The sequence below is a fragment of the Pelodiscus sinensis genome, chromosome 20 (genome assembly GCF_052426305.1).
Source record: "Pelodiscus sinensis isolate ZL-2025 chromosome 20, ASM5242630v1, whole genome shotgun sequence".
Taxonomy (NCBI): Eukaryota; Metazoa; Chordata; order Testudines; family Trionychidae; genus Pelodiscus; species Pelodiscus sinensis.
Window position 1 is genome coordinate 30,251,710 of NC_143071.1, and position 24,330 is coordinate 30,276,039.

General features: G+C 50.8%; 1 protein-coding gene across 13 annotated transcripts in view; it reads right to left on the reverse strand.

Annotated features, from left to right (window-relative positions):
- MAP2K4 (mitogen-activated protein kinase kinase 4) overlaps window positions 1-24,330 on the reverse strand; it is a 145,613-nt gene that overhangs the window by 16,745 nt on the left and 104,538 nt on the right. For all 13 annotated transcript variants that reach the window (XM_075903427.2, XM_075903426.2, XM_075903425.2 and 10 more), the window contains one exon: window positions 17,084-17,211. In XM_075903427.2, the coding sequence (XP_075759542.1) occupies window positions 17,084-17,211 (128 nt within the window). The remainder of the gene's footprint in view (window positions 1-17,083; window positions 17,212-24,330) is intronic.

Here is a 24,330-nt window from a genome sequence, read left to right on the forward strand (position 1 = left end):
AATATCAAGAACAACAGAGGCAGCTGCTCCGCGAACTGTCTGACCTGACGACAGCCGGAGGAAGGTCTGGCCCAGGCCTCCTAAGGGAAGGTGAGGAGGAGGGTGGGGCTGGATCCCAACTACCCATATGTCTGGCCAAAATGGGACTGGAGGATGAGCTGGAGGCGTTCTTAGTAACGTTTGAGCGGGTGGCTCTGGCGGCCAAATAGCTGGAAGAGCACTGGGCCACACTCCTCACACCCAATTTATCAGGCGAAGCACAGTTGGCATATCGTAGCCTATCCACATGAGATGCCCTCCACTACTCTAAAGTGAAAGAGGTGATACTCGATCAACTGGGAGTCACCCAAGGCCTATAGACAGCGCTTCTGCCAGGAGAAGTATGCTTCTGGGAAAAGACTGAGGGTGGTGGCCCAAAGATTGAGAGAGGTGGCAATGGCTGGAGCCCGATCAAAAATTGGGGGCTCAGGTCACCGAAACAGTAGTGTTGGAGCAGTTTTTGAAGATCCTTCCAGCTGAAGGACAAAGATGGGCCTGGTGCCACCAGCCTACCACACTATCAGAAGCAGTGACATTAATGGAGGACTATCTAGTGGCAGAGGGAGTACTAAAAGGGGACCAAGGAGGCCACCAAAGTCCTATTGCCCAAGCCAAAAGGGCTGAGACCAGGAGGACCGAGGGGGGAACCGGAGACGGTACCGAGTGGAAGACCAATCCGAACAGATAAAAGGAAGCTAGAGTCTGTGTGGCCCAGACCTCCAACCGGGAGCGAGGAGGAAAGACCCCACGCCCAGGAAAAAAGGGAAAGGAACCCCAAGAAAGGAACCCCACTACGAGGTATGTGTTTCCAGTGTGGGCAGGAGGGACACTACCAGTGGGATTGCCCCCGATGGACTGCACATTCGGGAACCTGCTAGTACACTCGGCCGAAGTGAGGGTTGGAGAAGGGACGAAGATAATGATACCCGTAAAAGTAAGGGGAATAGCAGTGAATGTGATGGTGGATATGGGCTGCGGGCAGACCATTGTCCGGGCAGACTTAGCAAAGGGAGATGACGCTAAGGGCAGCCCTGTGTGGATGCGCTGCATACACGGGCAGGGGCGAGTCTATCCCATGGCATGGGTCTGGCTGGATGATGGGTGCGTCGCCCAACAATGAAAGGTCATATTGGCCCCATCTCTGATTTACCCAGTCCTTCTGGGAAGAGATTGGCCGGGACTGGGAGCCGCCCTTGAGGTCTGGGGCAAGCGGGCCAAGAACCCCGAGGCGGCGTCGGAGACCAACCCTTGCAGCACCAGGAGAGGTGGAGAAAAGTGGGCCAGCAGGGGACTCCAGCAACAACCCGGTACCTAGAGGATCAGATCCAATTGATGGGATTCGAAATTTGGAAGTCGATGAGGGCGATTTTGTTCAACTGCAGCAAGAGGACCCAACACTACAAAGGGCCTGGGAGAAAATGAGAACCCGAAGGCGCCCCAGCCAGTTGGCCCCTACTTTGAAGTATGGAATGACCGCTTCTATTGGGTGGTGGACACAGTGGGGGAACAGGAAGGAATGCAGCAGTTAGTGGTGCCCATTCAATATACATGGAGGGTACTAGCCCTGGCCCACTCCAACCCGTGGGAAGGGCACCTGGGTCAGGAAAAGACTCAACAACGTGTGGTACAGCATTTCTTTTGGACGGGAATTTATAGGGAAATCTGAAAATACTGTTGATCTTGCCCCGAGTGTCAGCGAATGAACCCAGCAAGAGTACCGAAAGCCCCCTTAATAGCCTTCCCCATAGTCGGGGTACTCTTCAAACGAGTGGCATTAGACTGGTGGGGCCTCTAGAGAGGTCTAGCAGGGGCCACCAGTACATTCTGGTAGTTATAGACTATGCCACCTGTTACCCCGAGGAAGTACCTCTGCAAAAGGCTCCGGCCTTAGTGATAGCAGAGGAATTGGTAAAGATCTTTTCAAGGGTAGGGTTACTGCAAGAAATCTTGACAGACAAAGGGACCAATGTAACCTTGCGGGTAATGAAGGAGTTATGCCGAATGCTAAAGATTAAGACGCTCCGGACCTCCATATATCATCCCCAAACGGATGGGTTGGTGGAAAGATTCTATCCAACACTAAAGGCTATGCTATGGAGATTAGTAGGGGATCACCTGCAAGAATGGGACAGACTGTTGCCAGCCCTCATTTGCCATTAGGGAGGTACCACAGTCCTCAGTTGGATTCTCCCCGTTTGAATTGTTATACGGACGACAGCCTCGGGAGATCCCAGACATAGTAAAAGAGGGCCGGGAGGAGCAGGAGACACGAGGGCAGGGGACAGCTCAGTACCTCTTGCAGTTATGAGGAAAGTTACAAAAAGTCAGGCAGTTGGTGGCAACCAACATAAAGGGAACCCAGGAGAGGCAAAAGCAGTGGTCCAGAGGCGGGTGTTCCAACCAGGAGACCGGGTTCTTCTACTGCTGCCCTCACAAGAATGTAAACTCATGGTGAGATGGCAAGGCCTGTTCGAAGTGCGATGGAGGGTCAGGGAGGTGGACTACGAGATACAACTCTCAGGGAGACGGAGGGATCCGCAAGTATACCATGTTAATGTCTTAAAAAGGGGGAACCTGCAGGAGCGCCTCCTCATAGGTCCCCGGCCCCCCGAGCCAGAGTGGGGCATGTGGAGTGGAGAGCTCACCCGAGAAGCTCCAGCCCAGGTGGAGGAAGAGTTGAATCCCGGACAACAAGGAGAGGTGCAGGAGCGGTTACCAAGATTCGCACACTTTCTCACGAAGTGACTGGGGAAAACGACACTCGCACAACACGAGATTTCTACAGAACCTGGTAGGAAGGTACACAACCTGAACCGTGGAAAATGTGGGAGGTGGTCCGAGAGGAGCTCCAGGCAATGAAGCAATGGGGGGTGAGGGGGTACTGACAAGTCATATAGTGGCTGGCAGAGTTCTATCGTACTGGTACCTAAGACCGACGGGACCATGAGATTCTGAATTGATTTTAGGAAAGTGAATGCAATATTCCTGCAGAGCCTGGCTCCCCAGCGCACAAAGAGAAGCCACTTCTCCTGGAAGAAGGAGCTGGAGGGTTTCAAACAGCTGAAGTTTCCAGCAGGCCCTCGAGAAGGAGGAAGTGTACAGGAAATGCCATATAAGTCTGAGATCCAGCATCAGGCTGTTTCTTCCTCTGGGTCCTTTGTGCTTGGGATAGGATGGGGCAATAGGGGTCTGTCCCCACAGCTGGGCTCTGGGGGTAGGGGTTGTAGGCATCTGGGTCAGGGATGTCCCACAACTAGGTTCTGTGGAGTGGGTACATACATAAGAACATAACATAAGAACAGCCGTACTGGGTCAGACCAAAGGTCCATCTAGCCCAGTATCCTGTCTACCGACAGTGGCCAACACCAGGTGCCCCAGAGAGTGTGCACTGAAGACAAAGATCAAGCGATTTGTCTCCTGCCATCCTTCTCTAGCCTCTGACAAACAGAGGCCAGGGACACCATTGCTATCCCCTGGCTAATAGCCTTTTATGGACCTAACCTCCATGAATTTATCCAGCTTCTCTTTAAACTCTATTATAGTCCTAGCCTTCACCGCCTCCTCTGGCAAGGAGTTCCACAGGTTGACTACCCGCTGTGTGAAGAAGAACTTCCTTTTATTAGTTTTAAACCTGCTCCCCATTAATTTCATTTGGTGTTCTTTAGTTCTTCTATTATGGGAACTAATACATAACTTTTCTTTATCAGCCCTCTCCACACCACTCATGATTTTATAGACCTCTATCATATTCCCCCTCAGTCTCCTCTTTTCTAAACTGAAAAGTCCCAGTCTCTTTAGCCTCTCCTCATATGGGACCCGTTCCAAACCCCTAATCATTTTAGTTGCCTTTTCTGAACCCTTTTCAAGGCCAAAATATCTTTTTTGAGGTGAGGAGACCACATCTGTACACAGTATTCAAGATGTGGCCGTACCATAGTTTTATACAGGGGCAGTAAGATGTTCTGGGTCTTATTTTCTATCCCTTTCTTAATAATTCCTAGCATCCTATTTGCCTTTTTGACCGCCGCTGCACACTGTGTGGAAGTTTTCAGAGAACTGTCCACGATAACTCCAAGATCTCTTTCCTGATTTGTCATAGCCAAATTAGCCCCCATCATACTGTACGTATAGTTGGGGTTATTTTTCCCGATGTGCATTACTTTACACTTATCCACATTAAATTTCATTTGCCATTTTGTTGCCCAATCACTCAGTTTGGTGAGATCTTCTTGGAGTCCCTCACAGTCTGCTTCTGTCTTGACTGTCCTAAACAGTTTGGTATCATCTGCAAACTTTACTATGTCACTGCTTACCCCTTTCTCCAGATCATTTATGAATAAGTTGAAAAGGATTGGCCCAGGACTGAGCCCTGGGGTACACCACTAGTTACCCCTCTCCAATCTGAAAATTTACCATTTATTCCTACCCTTTGTTTCCTGTCTTTTAGCCAGTTCTCAATCCAAGAAAGGACCTTCCCTCTTACCCATGGCCATGTAATTTACACAAGAGCCTTTGGTGAGGGATCTTGTCAAAGGCTTTCTGAAAATCCAAGTATACTATATCTACTGGCTCCCCCTTGTCCGCATGTTTGTTAACCCCTTCAAAGAACTCTAATAGATTAGTAAGACAGGATTTCCCCTTACAGAAACCATGTTGACTTTTGTCCAACAAATTATGTTCCTCTACATGCTTCACAATTTTATTCTTTACTATTGTTTCGACTAATTTGCCCGGTACTGAAGTTAGACTTACCGGTCTGTAATTGCCAGGATCGCCTCTAGAGCCCTTTTTAAATATTGGTGTCACGTTGGCTACCTTCCAGTCATTAGGTACGGAAGATGATTTAAAGGATAGGTTACAAACCACAGATAATAGCTCAGCAATTTCCCATTTAAGTTCTTTTAGAACCCTTGGATGAATGCCATCCGGTCCCGGAGATTTGTTAATATTAAGTTTTTCTATTTGTTCCAAAACCTCCTCTAATGACACTTCAATCCGGGACAGTTCCTCAGATTCATCACCCACAAAGGACGGTGCAGATTCAGGAATCTCCCCAACGTCCTCAGCCGTGAAGACTGAAGCAAAGAAATCATTTAGTTTCTCCGCAATGGCTTTATCGTCCTTGATTGCTCCTTTTATAGCTCGATCATCTAGGGGACCCACAGGCTTTTTAGCAGGCTTCCTGCTTCTAATGTACTTAAAAAACATTTTGTTATTTCTTTTTGAGTTTTTGGCTAGCTGTTCCTCAAAATCTCTTTTTGCTTTTCTTATTACATGTTTACACTTGATTTGACAGTGTTTATGTTCCTTTCTATTTATCTCACTAGGATTGGATTTCCACTTCTTAAAAGATACCTTTTTGTCCCTCACTGCTTCTTTTACATGGTGGTTAAGCCACGGTGACTCTTTTTTAGGTCTCTTGCTATGTTTTTTAATTTGGGGTATACATTTAAGTTGGGCCTCTATTATGGTGTCTTTAAAAAGTTTCCATGCAGCTTTCAGGGATTTGGCTCTAGTCACTGTGCCTTTTAATTTCTGTTTAACAAACCTCCTCATTTTTGTGTAATTCCCCTTTTTGAAATTAAATGCCAGGGTGCTGGACTGCTGAGGTGTTCTTCCCACCACAGGAATGTTGAATGTTATTATATTATGGTCACTATTCCCAAGCGGTCCGGTAACGGTTATATCCTGGACCTGATCCTGCACTCCACTCAGGACTAAATCGAGAATTGCCTCTCCCCTTGTTGGTTCCTTCACTAGCTGCTCCAAGAAGCAGTCATTTAAGCCATTGAGAAATTTTATCTCTGCTTCTGTTCCTGAGGTGACATGTATCCAGTCAATATGGGGGTAATTAAAATCCCCCATTATTATAGAGTTCTCTATTTTGGTAGCCTCTCTAATCTCCCTCAGCATTTCTATGTCAGTATCGCTGTCCTGGTCAGGTGATCGGTAATATATCCCTACTGCTAATTTCTTATTATTGGAGCATGGAATTACTATCCATAGCGATTCTATTGAACATGTTGATTCACTTAATATTTTTATTTCATTTGATTCTACATTATCTTTCACATACAGTGCCACTCCGCCACCCACCCGGCCTGCTCTATCCTTTCTATATATTTTATATCCCGGTATGATTGTGTCTCACAGATTTTCCTCATTCCACCAGGTTTCAGTGATGCCTATTATGTCTATCTCCTCATTTAATACGAGGTACTCTAGTTCACCCATCTTATTAGTCAGACTCCTAGCATTTGTGGACAAGCACTTTAAAAATTTGCCACTGGTTATTTGTCTGCCCTTCCCTGATGCATTGGATTCCTTTGTATGCGGTAGTTTGTCAGCTCTGGCCAATGGTTTGCCCTCTCCCCTCCTCTCTTTCCGACTACAGCTTAGAGAATCTCTATCAACGGATTCTCCTCTAAGAGAAGTCTCTCTCCGATTTACGTGCATCTCCGCACCAATCGGCTTTCCCCCATCTCTTAGTTTAAAAACTGCTCTACGGCCTTATTAATGTTTAGTGCCAGCAGTCTGGTTCCACCCTGGTTTAGGTGGAGCCCATCCTTCCTGTACAGGCTCCCCCTCTCCCAAAAGTGTCCCCAGTTCCTAATAAATCTAAACCCCTCTTCCCTACACCATCGTCTCATCCACGCATTGAGACTCTGAAGCTCTGCCTGCCTACCTGGCCCTGCGCGTGGAACTGGAAGCATTTCTGAGAATGCCACCATAGAGGTCCTGGATTTCAGTCTCTTTCCTAGCAGCCTAAATTTGGCCTCTAGGACATCTCTCCTACACTTCCCTACATCATTGGTACCTACATGTACCACGACCCCCGGCTTGGGTACAAGTGTCTGGCCCCATAGCTGGGCTTAAGGGAGAGGGGGAGTGGGCACCTGGGCCAGGGGACTCCCCCAGCTTGCAAACAGGGGCTGTTAACAGTGAGTTTGGGAGGAAGGAAGCTAATCCAGGACCCTTGAGGGAAGTGGCTGTCTGTATTGTGTATTTGTGTTTGCGGTTTTCTTGCTGTGTGCTGAGCATGTGTTTGGCTGTTTGGGTTTGTTTGTTTTTCTCCTCCTCCCCACCCACCATGGAGTGAGTGCTGCGGCTGGCAGGTGGAAGCTGTGAGTTAGAAGCCTCTGCTCATTGGTTGAGCCTTAATCGGGGGAGGGGCTATCAGGCAGTCCAGGACTTTATAAAGGAGTGAGTCAGCGACCAGGGAGCTTGCGAACAAGGGCTGTTAACAGGGAGTTTGGAGAGGTAGTTGGGAAGGGGGTGAGATACACTTGCCATTCTTTAACATCTTTTCACTACACTCCTGCCCTTCAAGAAGGTATTTAATAACTGAGGGATCTCTCCGAAGGAAGGCTGGGATGGATGGTGATAGCTCTGCGGTTGTTACCTGCACAGCATGTGCCATGTTTGTCTTCCTCCCAAAAGAAAGAAGGGATTTCATCTGCACTAAGTGCAACCTGGTCACCATTTTGGAAGAAAAGATTAGAGGACTTGAGGCCCAAGTATCGACCCTATGTTCCATCAGAGAGGACGAAGACTTCCTCGATGGAAGGCAGCGTTTAATCCTGCAGGCACAGCAGGCTGAAGGGCCACTCAGGGCAGCACAGGACAAGGAAGAGAACAGGCAGCATGTAACCTCTAGAAGGAAAAGGCGGCCAACTCAGGTATCCCCCATTCCTTTAGAGGTAAGTAACCACTATCAGGCTCTCTCCACAGGCACTGCGGTGGAGAATGCGTTGGCAGGGACCTCTCAGGGAAGAAATCAGAAGGGAACACCGGAAGGCACGGGATTCATAGTCTTAGGGATGGGGGTTCCATGACCACCCCTGCCAAAAAAAGGCCACTAGTGGTGGTGGTCGGGGACTCCCTCCTAAGAGGGACTGAGTCATCCATCTGCCATCCTGACCTGCAGTCTGGGAAGTGTACTGCTTACCAAGAGCTCACATTCAGGGAGGAGTATAAATATAGAGCTTGAGAATGCAGGGGAGTTATCAGGAAGGCAAAAGTGCAATTGGAATTGCAGCTAGCAAGGGATGTGAAGGGGAACAAGAAAGGTTTCTACAGGCATGTTAGCAATAAGAGGGTGATCAGAGAGGGTGTGGGGCCCCTACTGGATGAAGGAGGTAACCTAGGACAGATGATGTGGGAAAAGCTGAAGTACTCAATGCTTTCTCTGCCGCTGTCTTCACGGACAAGGTCAGCTCCCAGACAAATGCACTAGGCAGCGCAGTATGGGAAGGAGGTGGGCAGCCTTTGGTGGGGAAAGAACAAGTTACGAACTATTTAGAAAAGCTAAACGTACACAAATCCATGGGTCCGAATTTAATGCATCCGAGGGGACTGAGGGAGTTGGCAAATGTCATTACAGAGCCTTTGGCCATTATCTTTGAAAACTCATGGAGATCAGGACAGATCCCAGAAGATTGGAACAAGGCAAATGTAGTGCCCATCTTTAAAAAAAGGGAAGAAGGACGATCCAGGGAACTACAGACCAGTCAGCCTTACCTCAGTCCCTGGAAAAATCATGGAGGGGATCCTCAAGGAATCCATTTTGAAGCACTTGGAAGAGGGGAAGTGATCAGGAATAGTCAACATGGATTCACCAAGGGCAAGTCGTGCCTGACCAATCTGATTAACTTCTATGAAGTAACTGGCTCTGTGGATATGGGAAAGTCAGTGGACTTTAGCAAAGCTTTTGATACCGTCTCCCACAATATTCTTGCCAACAAGTTAAGGGAATATGGAATATATAAATGGACTGTAAGATGGACAGAAAGCTAGCTAGACTGTCAGGCCCAATGGGCAGTGATCAACGGCTCGATGTCAGGTTGGTGGTCAGTTTCTAGCAGAGTGCCCCAAGGATCTGTTCTTGGACCAGTTTTGTTCAACATCTTTATTAATGACCTGGATGAAGGGATAGATTGCACCTTTAGCAAGTTTGCGGATGACACTAAGCTAGGAGGAGAGGTAAATACACTGGAGAGCAGGGATAGGGCCCAGAGTGACCTGGACAGATTAGAGGATTGGTCCAAAAGAAATCTGATGAGGTTCAACAAGGACAAGTGTAGAGTCCTGCACTTGGGACAGAAGAATCCTAAGCACTATTACAGGCTGGGGACCGACTGGCTAAGTAGCAGTTCAGCAGAAAGGAACCTGGGGATTACCGTGGATGAGAAGCTGGAAATGAGTCAACAGTGTGTCCTTGTAGCCAAAAAGACTAATGGCATATTGGGGTGCATTAGGAGGAGCATTGCCTGCAGATCCAGAGAAGTGATTATTCCCCTTTATTCGGCTCTGGTGAGGCCACGTCTAGAATTTTGTATCCAGTTCTGCCCCCCCCCCCCCCCCCCCATAGAAAGGATGTGGACACATTGGAGAGGGGCCAGCAGAGGGCGACCAAAATGATTAGGGGGCTGGAGCACATGACCTATGAGGAGAGAGTGAAGGATTTGGGTTTGTTTAGTCTGAAGAAGAGAAGAGTGGGGGTGCAGGGTTGGTAGCAGCCTTCAACTTCCTGAAGGGAGGTTCCAAAGAGGATGGAGAGGGGCTGTTCATAGTAGTGACGGATGGCAGAACGAGAAGCAATGGTCTCAAGTTACAGTGGGGGAGGTCTAGGTTGGATATTAGGGGAAAACTATTTCCCAAGGCGACTGGGGAAGCACTGGGATGGGTTCCCTAGGGAGGTGGTGGAATCTCCATCCCTAGAGGTTTTTAAGTCTCGGCTTGACAAAGCCCTGGCTGGGTTGATTTAGTTGGGGTTGGTCCTGTCTTGGGCAGAGGGCTGGATTTGATGACCTTCTGAGGTCTCTTCCAGCTCTATGATTCTAAATACTCCCTCCAACATCCCCATGTCTAGACTGCAAAAAGACATTGGAAAACAGGAAACGATTCAGAACAGAGCCACAAGAAAACTTGGACACCTAGACTGACTGCCTTACCAGAGGGGCTTGAGAAGCTCAGTCTATTTTCCTTAGCCACGAGAAAAGGAAAGAGGTGACGTGACGACAGTTGTAAGTGCCCCACTCCTACAGTCCCTATAGGCATCACTACCAGAGGATCCCTGTGGTGAAGGTTGCTTTGGCCATGACTACTTCTCCTGCTCCCCTGATCTGCCGCAGGACACCCTCTATGCCACAGGCACACTGCAGGGCCCAGAGCTGCAAGAGTCATCTTCCTTCCCATCTTGGAGACACTGCATTCTCTTGATTGCACCCAGCCCAGCTTCACCCCTCTCGGCACACAGCAGCTATGCCCCATCCCTGCAGTAGGCAAACTTCCCTGTACAAGATGGGAATCTCTCCTCCCTTTGAGTCTTTGATTCACTTTTTCATTCACTTGTGCTGGGGGCAGGAACAGCAGCTGAATCTTCCCCCGTCCCCTCTGGACTTAAAGAGAAAGCGCCCCGCAGCCACGTTTCTGCAGGGCAAGCAGGGCTAGATCCAGTAGTTTGGCAGGCCAAATACAGCCCGTGGGCCGTATTTTGCCTAGGCTTGCTTTAGCAGCTGCTTGACAACGCCCTGTCCCCTGCCAATCAGCTGAACTCCCTGCCTGCGTCAGCCAGCTGTGAGGCTCAAGCGCCAGTGCAGCTCCATGCTACCCGGGGCAGGGGAAAGAGTGGGACTGAGCTCCTGCCAATGAAAATCAGCTCATGTGCCACTGATGGCACGTATGCCGTAGGTTGCCGACCCCGATCTAGATGGTGCTTGGTCCTGCCTTAGGTGCAGGGGACTGGAAGTGGTAACCTCTTGAGGTCCCTTCCGGTTCTAGTGTTCTAGGATTGTAGAGCCATTGGTCATTATCTTTGAAAACTTATGATGAGCAGAGGAGGTCCCAGATGACTGAAAACAGGCAAATATGGTGCCCATCTTTAAAAAAGGGAAGGAGGAGGATAAAGGGATTACAGACTGGTCAGCCATCCCTCAGGTCCCCAAGGAATCCATCTTGAAAGGATGAGAGGAAGGTGACCAGGAACAGTCAACATGGATTCACTGAAGGCAAGTCATGCCTGACGAACGCAATTACCTTCTATCATGTGGTAACTGGCTCTGTGGATATGGGAAGAGCGGTGGACTTAATATACCTTGACTTTAGCAAAGCTTTTCATACGCTCTCCCAGGGTACTTGCCAGCAAGTTCTAGAAGTATTAATTGGAAACCAACTGTATGGTGGATAGAAAGCTGGCTAGATGATCAGGCTCAATGAGTAGGAGTCACCAGCTGAATGTTTAACTGGCAGCCAGTGCGAAGTGGCGCGCCCCAGGGGCAGGTCTTGTTCAACATCTTCACTAATGACCTGGACGAGGGGATGGGTTGCACCCTCAGCAACTTGCAGCTGACACTAAGCTGGAAGGAGAGGCAGACACACTGGAGGTAAGGGTAGGGTCCAGACTAGGGATGTTAAATTTAGATTAACTGGCTAATTGAATAGTTGATGCAATTTACATCGACTATTCGATCAGTCGATAAGCCTCTGTCTTTGAAGTGTAGCAACAGCCCCAGGGCTGCTGCTACACTTCAAAGGCGAAACGCTGCAGGGAGCACGGTGCCACTGGGGGACTCAAGCAGCGTTTCAGAGTCCAGCAGAAGGCGGTGAAAATGATTAGGGGCTAGGGCACATGACCTATGAGGAGAGGCTGAGGGATTTGGGTTTATTTAGTCTGCAGAAGAGTGAGGGGGGATTCGAGAGCAGCCTTTAATTACCCGAAGGGAGGCTCCAAAGAGGCTGGCGAGAGGCTGTTCTCAGCGGTGGCAGATAACAGAACGAGGAGCAATGGGCTCAAGTTACACTGGGGCAGGTCTAGGTTGGATATTAGGAAAAACTCTTTCCCTAGCAGGGAGGGGAAGCGCTGGGATGTGTTTCCTAGGGAGGGGGTGGAATCTCCATCCCTAGAGATTTTAAGGCCTGGCTTGACAAGTCCTGGGCTGGGATGATTTAGTTGGGATTGGCCCTGCTTTTACAAATGGAATGGAGTAGATGGCCACCTGAGGTGTCTTCCAGCCCTAACCTACGATCCCAGACACGCACCCCAACTCTGTTTCTCTGCCTCCCTCAGTTTTCAACCTATTTTTATTTTAAAGAAGAGGCCAATTCAGTTGATAAAACCAGTTCAGGTGGCTGAGGGACAACAATAAAAAACTCAAAGCCACGAACCCACGAATTACAAAGCAAAGGCACATACCTACATCCATCACCCTCCCTTGCGCACACCTGCTCTCTCATTTAGCCAAGACACCAACCCTAGCCAGCAGCAGCAACCAGGGTCATGTCCGGGTACACGTAACCCTTCCTCTACGTAATGCCATCATTCCTGTGAGATTCATCCGACACCACTGAGTCTGACGTTATTCCTCTTAGGAACCTTCACCAGCTCGTTCCAAGCAGTGACTGTGCCCACCCTGTGTGCTGAGTGCTGTCAGAATTCAGATGCAACCACCTACTGCCTACGTATCAGTGAGTAACAGCCCAGCTGGGCTCAGTTTGGGAGCTGGAGCTACACGAAGCCCTAGGCCTGGTACTAACCAGGCCTAGATCACGTGCCTCAGGACTCTCAACTTCCACTTCCTGTAATGACCCAGGCACTGGCTACTGGGCTACAGGGCCCTGGAGAAGAGCTGTCGCTAGGAGCCAATTTTTAAACTCTGCACCTGACTCCAAGGGAAACAGCAGCATCTTTCCCTGCAAAGCTCACACCTGCCCTAAGGGACTGGCCTGCCCACCACGGCTGGTGCCAGGTCTTGCTTGTTTTGTATGAAAGCTCTTGCTGCCTCCTCCCCCAGAGAGAGATGTGGGGCAGCCGAAGTGCAGACATGACCTCACGGTGGAAGCTGTTCAATGTGGCTGCATGCCAAGCGATGCAGTGAGCTAAGTTTAGACCGGAGAGGTCCCACACGGAGCTAACCTCAGCAACATTTTTAGCTTATGAATGAGCAAAGGGAGGTATGTTCTCAGCCTAACTCACTGAAGTATGCAAGTGACATCACTAGCATGCCTCTGACACGCAGAGATTGCTCAGAGCTCAGGCATCTCCTCCGGGATTCTCTACGCAGCTTATGTCAGACGCGTGGAACCGTGCCATGGTACCGGCACGTCTCCTCCTAGGCTGTTTGCTCGTGTCTTAGTTCCTGCTAACACGCATCTCCATCAGAGGGCTATTCCCGAGAAATAAGCACCACTCCATTCTACAGCCTCCGAGGGATCTCTGATTGCAGGACCTACGATCAAAAAGCAGCCTGACTGCTGCTAAGTGAGCAACTGATCCCACAGAGAACCTGGTGATCAGGCCTGTGAAGCTTCTGCTGCTCAAACGCTGAGTCTTGGTGCAGCCAGTGCTGCTGCTCTGTACATACCAATGGGTCACAGAGCTCACACCCCCAGTCTCCCCATTGGACATGCACATGGAGACCCCTGTGAAGCGTGCTACAGAGGCTGCATTGTTACCAGGCGCAGGAATCCCCCTTTCAGTGCTTGTGCTGAGCTCTGTCATAGCATTGGACTGCAGAGGTAGGGCTACCACACGGCCAGGAAGATTTTCCTTTCCGGATAAGAAATGAGTTGCTGCAGACAGAGTTGGTGAATCCTCATCTCACTTATCCCTCAGAGGTATTTCTGATGTGCCTCACACTGCAGGGCCTGGGCAGTGCACACTAGCTGGCAAGCCAAAAGGCATGTGGTAAGTCCCATGTACAACATCCACCAGCAGACAGTCAGCTTTGTAGCCACAATCAGCAGCCAGCTTACTCCCTCTCACATTGCTACCCCTGTCCACTTGCTGAAAAATCTGCCTGCTGCGTAGCTACCTCCTTGCACATCTCCTGGCCTTGATGGCTTTGCAACAAGAAAGGAACAGCCCCTTAATTCAAGTGTCAAAACTCCTCCCTCTCAACTGGATCACTCTAACAAATCCTGCTTGAGCTAGGATTGTTATGGGCTTGTTTCACTGGAATTAAGAAAACCATAAGAACACAAGAACATGTCTCTGTTCCCATTTCGAATGAGATTTTGAACCTGTGGCCCTCAAGACACTAAACAGCAATGTTCACGGGGGACCAACTGCTAGGCCAAGCAGCAAGGGGCACTTCCTTCCCAGCTGCCTCTCTCAGAAGCCTGAGGAGCAGCTCCAGAGTGAGTCCTAAGCTCTCTGAGCAGCGGCTGTGCTCTCCCTGGTGTCTGCTACATCTCCCGGTAGGAGGGGAGTAATGTGGTTGTTCCATCACCTGCCTTCCCTGTCAGGTTGGGAATCCCAGGGAGAGGACGGGAGCTGGAGTCTGGGAAAGCCACTAGCCAAGGCAGCTTCTCTCCCCACAGCCCCTGGGCAGCTCGTGAAAAGGCAGGAGACAGTGGAGTGACAGACAGCCAATTGGCTCCAGTTCAGCCCACACAGACTACAGCTGCCTGAGCACTAGGAATGGGACAGCGTAACGGTATGAATGGTTAACCAATGAGAATGAGCTTATCGGTTACCATAACGGTTACACGCAGGCTCTAGCCCCCCTCCTGGGGAGCCAGCTGCCGCCCTGCGCTGAGGGCTCTGCGTATAAAGCTTATACTGCAGAGCTTGCCATGTGGCCGGCTCCCTGGGAGCGGGGCCAGCTGTCGGGAGCCACTCCTGGCACACACTGGCTGCCGGCTTCACTTTCGGGGAGCCGGCTGTGCTGAGGACTCTGCAGTAAAAGCATTATACCGCAGAGCCCACAGCATGTAACCGTGGAGATTTTCAGTGGCTACAGTTACCTAATTAACTGCTTAAAAAAGGCCCATTGATCCTCACCTCATCATAATGAAACACAGATGTGAAAATGATTCCAGGCAATTTACAGAATGTGAGCAAATGAGAGGGAGAAGCCAGCAGGACCTCACTGGCAGTCAGCTGTGCAGAATGCCAAGAGACTGTGAAAATGGGGCACGAGGATGAACACATGAACACAATTAACATCGACGAAGACTGGCAGCTAAGGGGAGCCCAATGTGAAGTGCAACGGGATTCAAAGTGGTTAAGGGAATCAGACGTAGCAGGTGATGGCCAAGAACCCTGGGGACAGAGCTCAACAACAGAACACACCCAGGGATCAACAGCACCGTGGTGTCATTCAAGAGACTTATTCACAGCCAGGAAAGGGAGACCAATAGTGGGGTGTAAATAAACGGCCACGCTTGGATCTGTAGCAGCCCAGCAGCTCTGCATTCTGATCCACAGCAGCAAACTTCTTTCCGGGGAATCCACAATCCCTGCTCCACGGGACCCCTGGCCTTCAGGGTCAGGTTTACAGAAAGCTTTCCAAATGGCTCTATGACAAGCTGGCAAAGTCCTGGGTGACTCTTAGTGGTGTGACACTCATCTCAGCAGAGCAATAGCTATGTCCTTAGCCCAGATGAAAATATGGATTGAGATGTTCAGAGCAGTCCAGAGAATCGAAAGTGTCCCTAAACCCCACTGACTGCTTTGAAAATCACAATGGGAGAACGAAGTGATTCTTCAAAAACCGGTACAAAGATGGAGCCATTTCCATTCAGCTGCTTTTGGCAACTATTTGGTGTTCCCCAGAACTGCACTAGCTGGGTGCAATTTGGAAATGTGGCTGTCTAGTGACTCGCAATAATGAAAGATTTTGCTGTGTCTGAATTACGGTCATCTCACAAACCCAGGGTCAGTGCAGATACAAACCCTTTCCTACCGAGTTTCCTTTTCCCCTCACCATGCTGCTTATTCCAGTCTGCAGCTTTTGTGCTGATGGAAGATGCTGGACAGTGAAGTCCTCACTTTGTCCCAGAATAACCATGGCCTGGACAGCTGTTCAGACTCCCCTCTGGATGTACTTTAACTCTCCCCTCTCGGGTCAGAAGGAAACCCGGACTCTGTGGCTTGTTTTGTCTAGGACTCGGGGCCGGGGGGAGGGAGGAGACCCTGATGAGGCCACCAGTGGAGCAGATCACTTTAGGTTTGCAATTGTCATTTTTAGTGTGCGGATGCCTGCTCTGGGGAACTGGACTGAGGCATAACTCAGCTAATGGGTGGGAATCTCTAGTCAACATATCTGTGACGGGCTGTTCTCGGCCCGCACTGAGGAGCCCTAGGGGGGGCAGGGAGAGACGGGGTTCTCCGCCACGGTGCCCGAAGGGGGAGAGCCTGCGCGCTGCAGACGCTGGCCGCGGAGGCTCCCTCCGCGGCTGCAAAGCCGAGCCGCGGCTAACACGCCGCCCAGCGGCCAGGGGTGGGGCAGGATGCAGATGGAGAGTGCGCGCCGATGCTGGGGGGGGCGGCGTGCCGGTAGCGCGTCACCTCCGGCAGGCCATTTAAAAAGGACCCGCTGGCAAGGCAAGGGGGACGCGACCTTGGAGGCCGGCTCCCGAAGGGCTTGGGGCCGGGCGCAGGGAGACGCCGCCCCAGGAAGCCCGGAGCCACAACGAGGACCCCCGGAGGCGAGTGATCGAGGTTCCCCCAACTGCGGGTCATCAACAGACTCGGACCTTCCAGCATTGGACGGACTTCTCCAGCGCTGAACGACCGAGCCACGGCAGGCTACGGGGACCCCATGGGGAGGCCAATGGGGTTAGCGGCGGGGAGGAAGCAGCCCAGGGCGGGGCCCTTTTGGCGTCCGTGGGTGAACGCGTTTCGGGAAGGAATCCCACGTCCGCCGCACAGGGAGCTAGCAGACCCCTGTGCTTAGGGCCCCGGGCTGGGACCCGGTGGAGAGGGAGGGCCTGGGTCCCCCTCCCCTCCCGCCATCGTCGGGAGTTGCAGGTTGCTCCAGCGCCGACGAGCCGGAGCCTCCGGCAGAGACCGCGGGGAAAAACCCCGCTCAAAGGGACAGGCGACCCCTGGGCTCGCAGATCCCCCAGACTCGGCCGAGCGGGGTGATCGCACCCAAAGACACTATATCAGACTAGACTCCGGAAACAACGGACCGGAGGCCGGCGACGGGGTCCGCCGAACCCCTCTCCCGGGGCAGGAGAGGGTGATCGCACCCCGCCACGGTCACAATATCCCATGGTCATCCCAATCCCCGCAACAAGACTGTCAGATCCCACTTACTGCCATGTATGGTCTGCACCCAGCATCTCTTGTTTTGGCGATGGAGTCCACAAGTTGTCCACTAATGCCAAAGTCACAGAGTTTAATATTCCCATTTCTGTCCAGAAGAATATTGGAAGGTTTGATGTCTGTGAGTGAAAGAAAGAGAAATAAGTCATGACTGGAAATCTCCATGTCAAAAGCCACATGGCTGTGCAATGACAGACACAGACAGGAGAAAATTAGAGCTACAGCTGAATATTCGGTGCCAACTCTGCCTCTTTGCGTTTATGTTCAGTGGTGAGGTCACCACGTATTTCCCAAACATGGGATCTACATTTGCCCTCCCTGTGCCTCCTGCATCCAAGTCAGGCTTCTCCATCTTTGCGAGGCAGATCCCCTGTCACCTGCACCTCTTCCTGCTCTCCCCTCACTCAGTCCCCGCCTCTCCCAATCTCCCCCTGCGCAGCCTGCTCGCCATCACCTTCACGCTGTCTCCCATGCCCTTCCTCTGAGAGAAGCAGTGTCCCTCTCTTCCCAAGTGTCACAGGACCTATTGCTCCTTCACATTGCAGCCCAGAATCATCCCCCCCCCCCCGCTCCACGCAGTGAGATCCAGCACAGCTCCTGGGATGTTCAGTGAGTTTGGACTCGTCCGGCTGGGTCTCTACTAGCACATAAGCTCCTTAGGGCAGGGTCTGTTTTCTCGTGTGGCAACTACAGCTTGCCCAATGCAGGTACAAACAGCTCTGGCACTTGGAAACTGAAAATATTTGTTGTAACAGATGGATGGTCAGAAGCTATCCTGTTTCAGACAGACACACATATTGTGAAATGCCTCACAGAGTGGGCCTCAGTCAACTAACTACAGCTCACTGTAAATTCCTAGTGGGGAAAAGATGCAGGCCATTTTTACCACAGTAGCCAACAAGGTCCTGCCATGAGGGCAGGGGACTGGACTCGATGACCTCTCGAGGTCCCTTCCAGTTCTAGTGTTCTGTGATTCTATGATCCCCAGTATCCCCACTTAAAATTCTAGGACAATGGAAGCTAGGCCACGTCTTCACTATAGGGAAGATGGATGCTGCCGCGATCTTCTGGAATTCAATTTAGTGGGTCTAGTAAAGACCTGCCAAATCAAACTCAGAGGCCACCCCCACTGGTGACTGTTACTCCTGCTCCCATCGGCCTCTCACTATGGAGAACGCCTGGAAACTAAAATTAAGGTATGTCAATTCCAGCTATGTAATTAACATAGCTGGAGTTGCACATCTTAATTCAACCTTCCCCTTTAGCATGGGCCCGACTCTAGTAAAATTCCTTGCTAATAAGTATGCCAAAATGTTGAAGTTCTCACACTCTGCTGGTGTCTGATTAAGTCACTTAAATGCGCAGTGTCCGGTAACAACCCTTGTTCAATGCAGTAGAGGCTGAAAGAAGTTATTATTTAAGCAAACAGACAGAAAATTAAAAGTAGTACTTGTTTAACACAAATGTTAGAAATTCTGGGAAACACAACATGAGTGTCCCTCTGTACACTCCCTTCCAAATATTGAAAGTTTGCAATGGCACAATTAAAGTCATTCACTCTGCCTCTATATCACCAGCCTGAGAAACACCAGAAACATGAAACAATTTGATCCAGGTGCGTCTCCTCAGTGACCACAGCCATGAGTCTTTTAGGGAATGCGCAGCCACACCACGTTCCCAGAAGAGACCTACGGCAGGAACTCCCTGTTAGACATACAGAAACAGGCACTCACTGCATGCAGGTGGGAAAGCTTCCACCTTCTGACAGTGGTTCTAATGGCAGACACAGGCATGGCAGATCAGTGTATAGAAACTGCACAACTAAGACTGGGGTACAATGGGAACTTGCTAAACCAGGAAAAACATAGACCAGCATGGGAATGACACATCTCATATGCTACCGGAGGCGTGTTTCTAATGCACAGCTCTGACTCACAGCCCCCTCGCATGCCAGGAGCACACAGGACAGAGTTTCTGCGTATTTAGAACGTCCGTAGACTACAGCTGTGAACTTCTTCAAGCCCTTCTGAAGCAGAGGAAGGGGCAGTGGGAAATGCTGGTGGCTGAGTCAGTGAATTTTCGCGTGAAAGATGTTCCCAGCAGCAGGCTAGTCATGTCTCTAAAGAAGGCCTATAGCAGGTGGCTGGGCTCCTAGGTCTGCCTTTGCTGACTCCTTAAGACTTCTGGGAAGATGGAGCAAGTCCCCTGGCCACTGCTTGACAGCTGCCTTTAATGCATCCTTCACGTGGTTGCTCTCACTTTCTCCTGAGATCGCCATTCTTGAAGGGTCCTCCCCTCCCAAGAAGCTGGGGCCTTCATTGAGTGCTAGGACCCTGGGAAATGAGGAAAAGGGCAGTAGGGGGATGGTCTGCTCCTTTTCCCTTGGGCTGTTGCAGTACTCCATCCTTGGTGCAGATTCTCCCTCCTGTCTGTATCTGCATTGAGTAAATCAGTGACATTGACCATTGGCCTTTGCTGCTCATGTTTTGGCTCCTTGCCCTGCTGAATTAGTGTGTCCCTGGAACAGAGCACAGAGCAGGCAGGACTAGAAAGGGGAATGACCGTAACAGCATCAGCACTTTTCCAGCTCCACTCCAGAGGAGTGCAGGGTTGAAATCATGACAAAAACTGTGGCTAGTCAATCATCCCAGGTGAAGAAAAGTTGAAAACTTCTGATCTAGGCTGATCTCCCATCCCTTTGGAAGAGACATAAAGACAGGGATCTGACCAGAGTCTCGCTGATGCAGACATGGAACACCGGGGTAGTTCCAGAGGCCTGGAAGAAAGCTAATTCAGTGCCAGTGTGAAAGAGGGTAACAGGATGAGCCTGTTAGCCTGGCATGGATCCCGGGCAAGATAATGAAGCAGATGAGATGGCTCAATGAGCAAAGAATTAGATGGCAATATAATTAATGGCAACCAACAGGGGTTTATGGTAAATAGAGCCTGTCAAACAAAACATTTTGTAATAAGATTACAAGTTTGGTTGGTAAAGGTGACATTGTTGATATAATATATCTTCCATTGTTGCTTACGGCATTGGTCCCATGATGTTAGAGACAACAAGCGTCCTCTGTATGCTGGAAAGGTGGTCTCTTTCACCAGCAGAAGCTGGTGATGATAAAACACACTACTTCACCCCCCTTCCCTTTGATGTAAAACACTTAGATTGCAATAAGGACATTTTGATTACAAACAAGAACGATATAGAATTAACAGAGTGCACATTAAATGTATTAAACAAGCAGACTAGTAAGACTGACAATGGAATGGTAAAGAGGGAATAATCAGTTTGACGGTGTTTCTAATAGAGTCCTCCAGGGAATGGTTCTTGGCCCTAGGCTATTTAAGAATGTAAGAAAAGAACAGTTACTTACCTGTAACTGTTGTTCTTCGAGATGTGTTGCTCATGTCCATTCGAAATAGGTGTGCACGCCGCGTGCACCACGTCTTCCAGAGCGTTTTCCCTAGCGGTACCCGTAGCGCCGGCGGGGCGCCCCCTGGAGTGGTGCCGCCATGGTGGGGCATAAGTACCCCTGCCGGCGCTGCCCCACCTCAGTTCCTTCTTGCCGGATACTCCGACGAAGGGGAGGTAGGGTGGGAGTCGAATGGACATGAGCAACACATCTCGAAGAACAACAGTTACAGGTAAGTAACCGTTCTTTTCTTCTTCGAGTGGTTGCTCGTGTCCATTCGAAGTAGGTGACTACCAAGCTAACCCCATGGAGGAGGGGTCGGAACAGTCATAACACCAGAGTCATAAAGGAAGGTGAACAATAACAGATTTATTTGAACAATTACACAGTGACAAGTCACCAACCCAGAACAAAGACAACCGGATCCATATATTTACATATTTACATCACAGATTCGAGGACTGCAGAGCCCACCCTTGCATCCTCCCTGGCCTGTTCAGGTAGCGCATAGTGTGTTGCAAATGTGTGAAGGGAAGACCAGGTGGCTGCCCTGCAAATTTCTGTGATAGGTACCTGGGCACCAAAGGCTACCGAGGACGCCTGCGCCCTAGTAGTGTGCGCCTTCACCCTGGGTGGGGTTTTCCCAGCCAGTTGATAACACTCTGCTATACATTGCACCACCCATCTTGATAACCTTTGCGTAGAAATAGGTGAACCTTTCCCCCATCCCCAAATGCAACGAACAATTGTTGGGATTTACGGAAGGGCTTGGTTCAGTCAATATAGAATGCCAGCGCTTGCTTGGCGTCTAGGGAGTGTAAAACACGCTCCTTAGGGGAGGCGTGTGGTTTAGGGAAAAACACCGGTAGATAAATCTCCTGAGACAGGTGAAAGTAGAAACCACCTTCGGGAGGAAGGTCGGATGAGGCCGTAGCCTTACATTATTATGCGAAAAAACGAGGTAGAGCGGTTCTATAGTCAGCGCCCTTAGCTCTGATACCCTTCTAGCAGACGTAATGGCTACTATGAAAGCAACCTTCAATGAAAGGTGCTTCAATGAACACGTAGCCAATGGCTCGAAAGGAGGGGACATAAGCCTGTGAAGGACCAGGTTGAGGTTCCAGGCAGGGTATCGAGCCCTCACCGAGGGGTACAATTTCTCCAAACCAGTAAGAAACCTTTTAACTACCTGGTTAGAAAAAAGAGAGGCTCCTGCCGTACCAACATGGAAGGCGGAGAGAGATGCCACATGGACTTTAACAGAAGAGAAGGACAGGCTACTAGAACTGAGTTGAAAGAGATAGTCGAGAATAGTTGGAATAGAGGCCGAAGACGGTTGTACTCCTCTCCGGGACGCCCAAGACGAGAAGCGCCGTCACTTGGCAGCGTACGACCGCCTAGTAGAGGGCTTCCTGCTGCTAAGGAGCACCATCTGTATTTGTCGGGAACATTCCCTTTCTGGTTGGTTCAACCACGGATAAACCAGGCCGTTAGGTGAAGAGACCGGAGATCCGGGTGAACCATTATCCCCCCATCCCAAGGTTGGGTTAGCAGATCCCGAACTGGAGGGAGTGCTATAGGGTATTGGGTCAGCATGTCCACCAGGATGGGGAACCGGAACTGTCTGGGCCACTTGGGGGCTATGAGGATGATCGAGGACCTGAAAGTTCTCGCTCTGGTCAATACCCTGGAAATTAGTGGAAATGGGGGAAAAGCGTAGAGAACGCCCTTTGGCCACGTGGTCGTTAGGGTGTCTCCCTTGGAAAATTTCCCCAGCCCCAGCAGGGTACAGTAGTTCCTGCACTTGGCATTGCGTGCCGAGGCAAACAGGTCTAGGTGGGGATAGCCCCACCTGCGGAAAACCTGACTGAGAACAGAGTCCTTGAGCGACCACTCGTGGGCTCCAAAGGATCTGCTCAGTGTGTCTGCAAGTAGGTTTTTGCACCCGGGGAGGTACTCCCCCTGAGGCATGGTATTGTGCATGACACACAGGTGCCAGAGACGCAGGGCCTCCTTGCATAGGGGTGGCGAACGCGCCCCACCCTGCTTGTTGAGGTAAAAAACCGCTGCAGTGTTGTCCATACGCACCAGGATGGAGTGGTGGGAGAGCCTCAGCAGGAATGTTTCGCAGGCCCTCCTCACCGCCCGCAGTTCCTGGACGTTGATGTGCAGGGACCATTCGGAATGGGATCAGAGGCCCTGAGTTCTGTGGCACCCAAGGTGTGTACCCCATCCCAGGTCGGACGCATCGGTGATCAGCGTCAGCGAGGGGGAAGGGGCGTTGAAGGGAACCCCGCTGCGCACCACGGATTCCTGGCTCCACCAGAGTAGGGAGTCCAGAATGTCCGGGAGCACTGTGACTATGGAGTCCCATAGACCCTTGGACTGGCAGAAGACCTTCGCCAACCACGCCTGCAGAGGTCTCATCCTCATCCTGGCATGTCGCACCGTGTAAGTGCATGCCGCCATATGGCCCAGCAGCCTGGAGCAGACCCGAGGTGTCGTGATGGGGGACCGAATTAGCCCTGAGATCAGCTCCACTATGGAGAGGAACCTGCTGTGGGGCAGGAACGCTCTTGCCACCTTTGCATCAAGGAGGGCTCCCACAAACTCTATGATCTGGGAGGGGGTCAGGGATGACTTCTCGACATTTATCATGAACCCTAACCTTAAGAAGAGAGCTCTTATGAGTGAAACGTGAGCTTCTACCTGCTCGTACGAGCGACTTTGGATTAGCCAATCGTCGAGGTACGGGAACACGTGTACCCCTCGATTGCGCAGAAAGGCGGCAACCACAGCCATACATTTTGTGAATACCCTTGGTGCAGTACATAACCCAAAGGGGAGTACCGTAAACGGAAAATGGTAACGGCCCACCATAAACCGGAGGAACCTCCTGTGACTGGGCCTGATAGCCATATGGTAGTAGGCGTCCTTTAGATCGAGAGTCGCGTATCAGTCGCCCAGTTGTAGCACTGGGATGACCGAGGCCAACGTCACCATTCTGAACTTGTGTTTTACAACCGCCTTGTTTAAGTATCGAAGGTCCAGGATAGGACGAACTCCCCCTTTTGGTTTTGGAACAACAAAATAACAGGAGTAAAACCCCTTGCCCCGCAGATGCGGTGGGACCCTTTCTATTGCTCCTTTTTCGAGGAGCGCCACCACTTCCTGAAACAGGATGTGTTCATGAGGGGTGTCCCTTACTAGGGACAGGGTAGGGGGTTTTGAAGGCGGTGGGCCCAGGAATGGGATAGAATAGCCCATATGTACAATGTTCAGGGCCCAGGCATCTGATGTTATCAGGGCCCATGCCTGGGAAAAACAGGATAGCCGGGCCCCAAACAGGGGGCCAGGGTGGCAGTCTGGTACAGGACTCTCGAATATCATGTCAAAACTGTGGCTTGCCCTGATTGGAAGGGCCATGGGGACCTGACCTGGGGCGACGACATCAACCCCTAGGCCCCTGAGGGTGTGCAGCCGCCCGGGAACCTCCACTGGAGGCCCAGGAGCGGCGCCTCCAGAAATCCCCACGGGGGACCTGGGGCTGCGCTCTAACCTGCTGCCTATATGGCAGTTGTCGCCGCTGTGTGGCCGGCGTATGTATACCTAAGGACTTCAAAGTTGACCTACTGTCCTTTAGGGTATGGAGCCTGGAATCGGTGTGCTCCGAGAACAAGGCCTTCCCTTCAAAAGGCAAGTCCTGGTTGGTATGCTTCACGTCCGAGGGAATCCCCGAGACGTGGAGCCACGCCCCGCGGCGCATAACGACACCAGTCGTCATGGTGCGGGCTGCCGAGTCCACAGTGTCCAATGCCACTT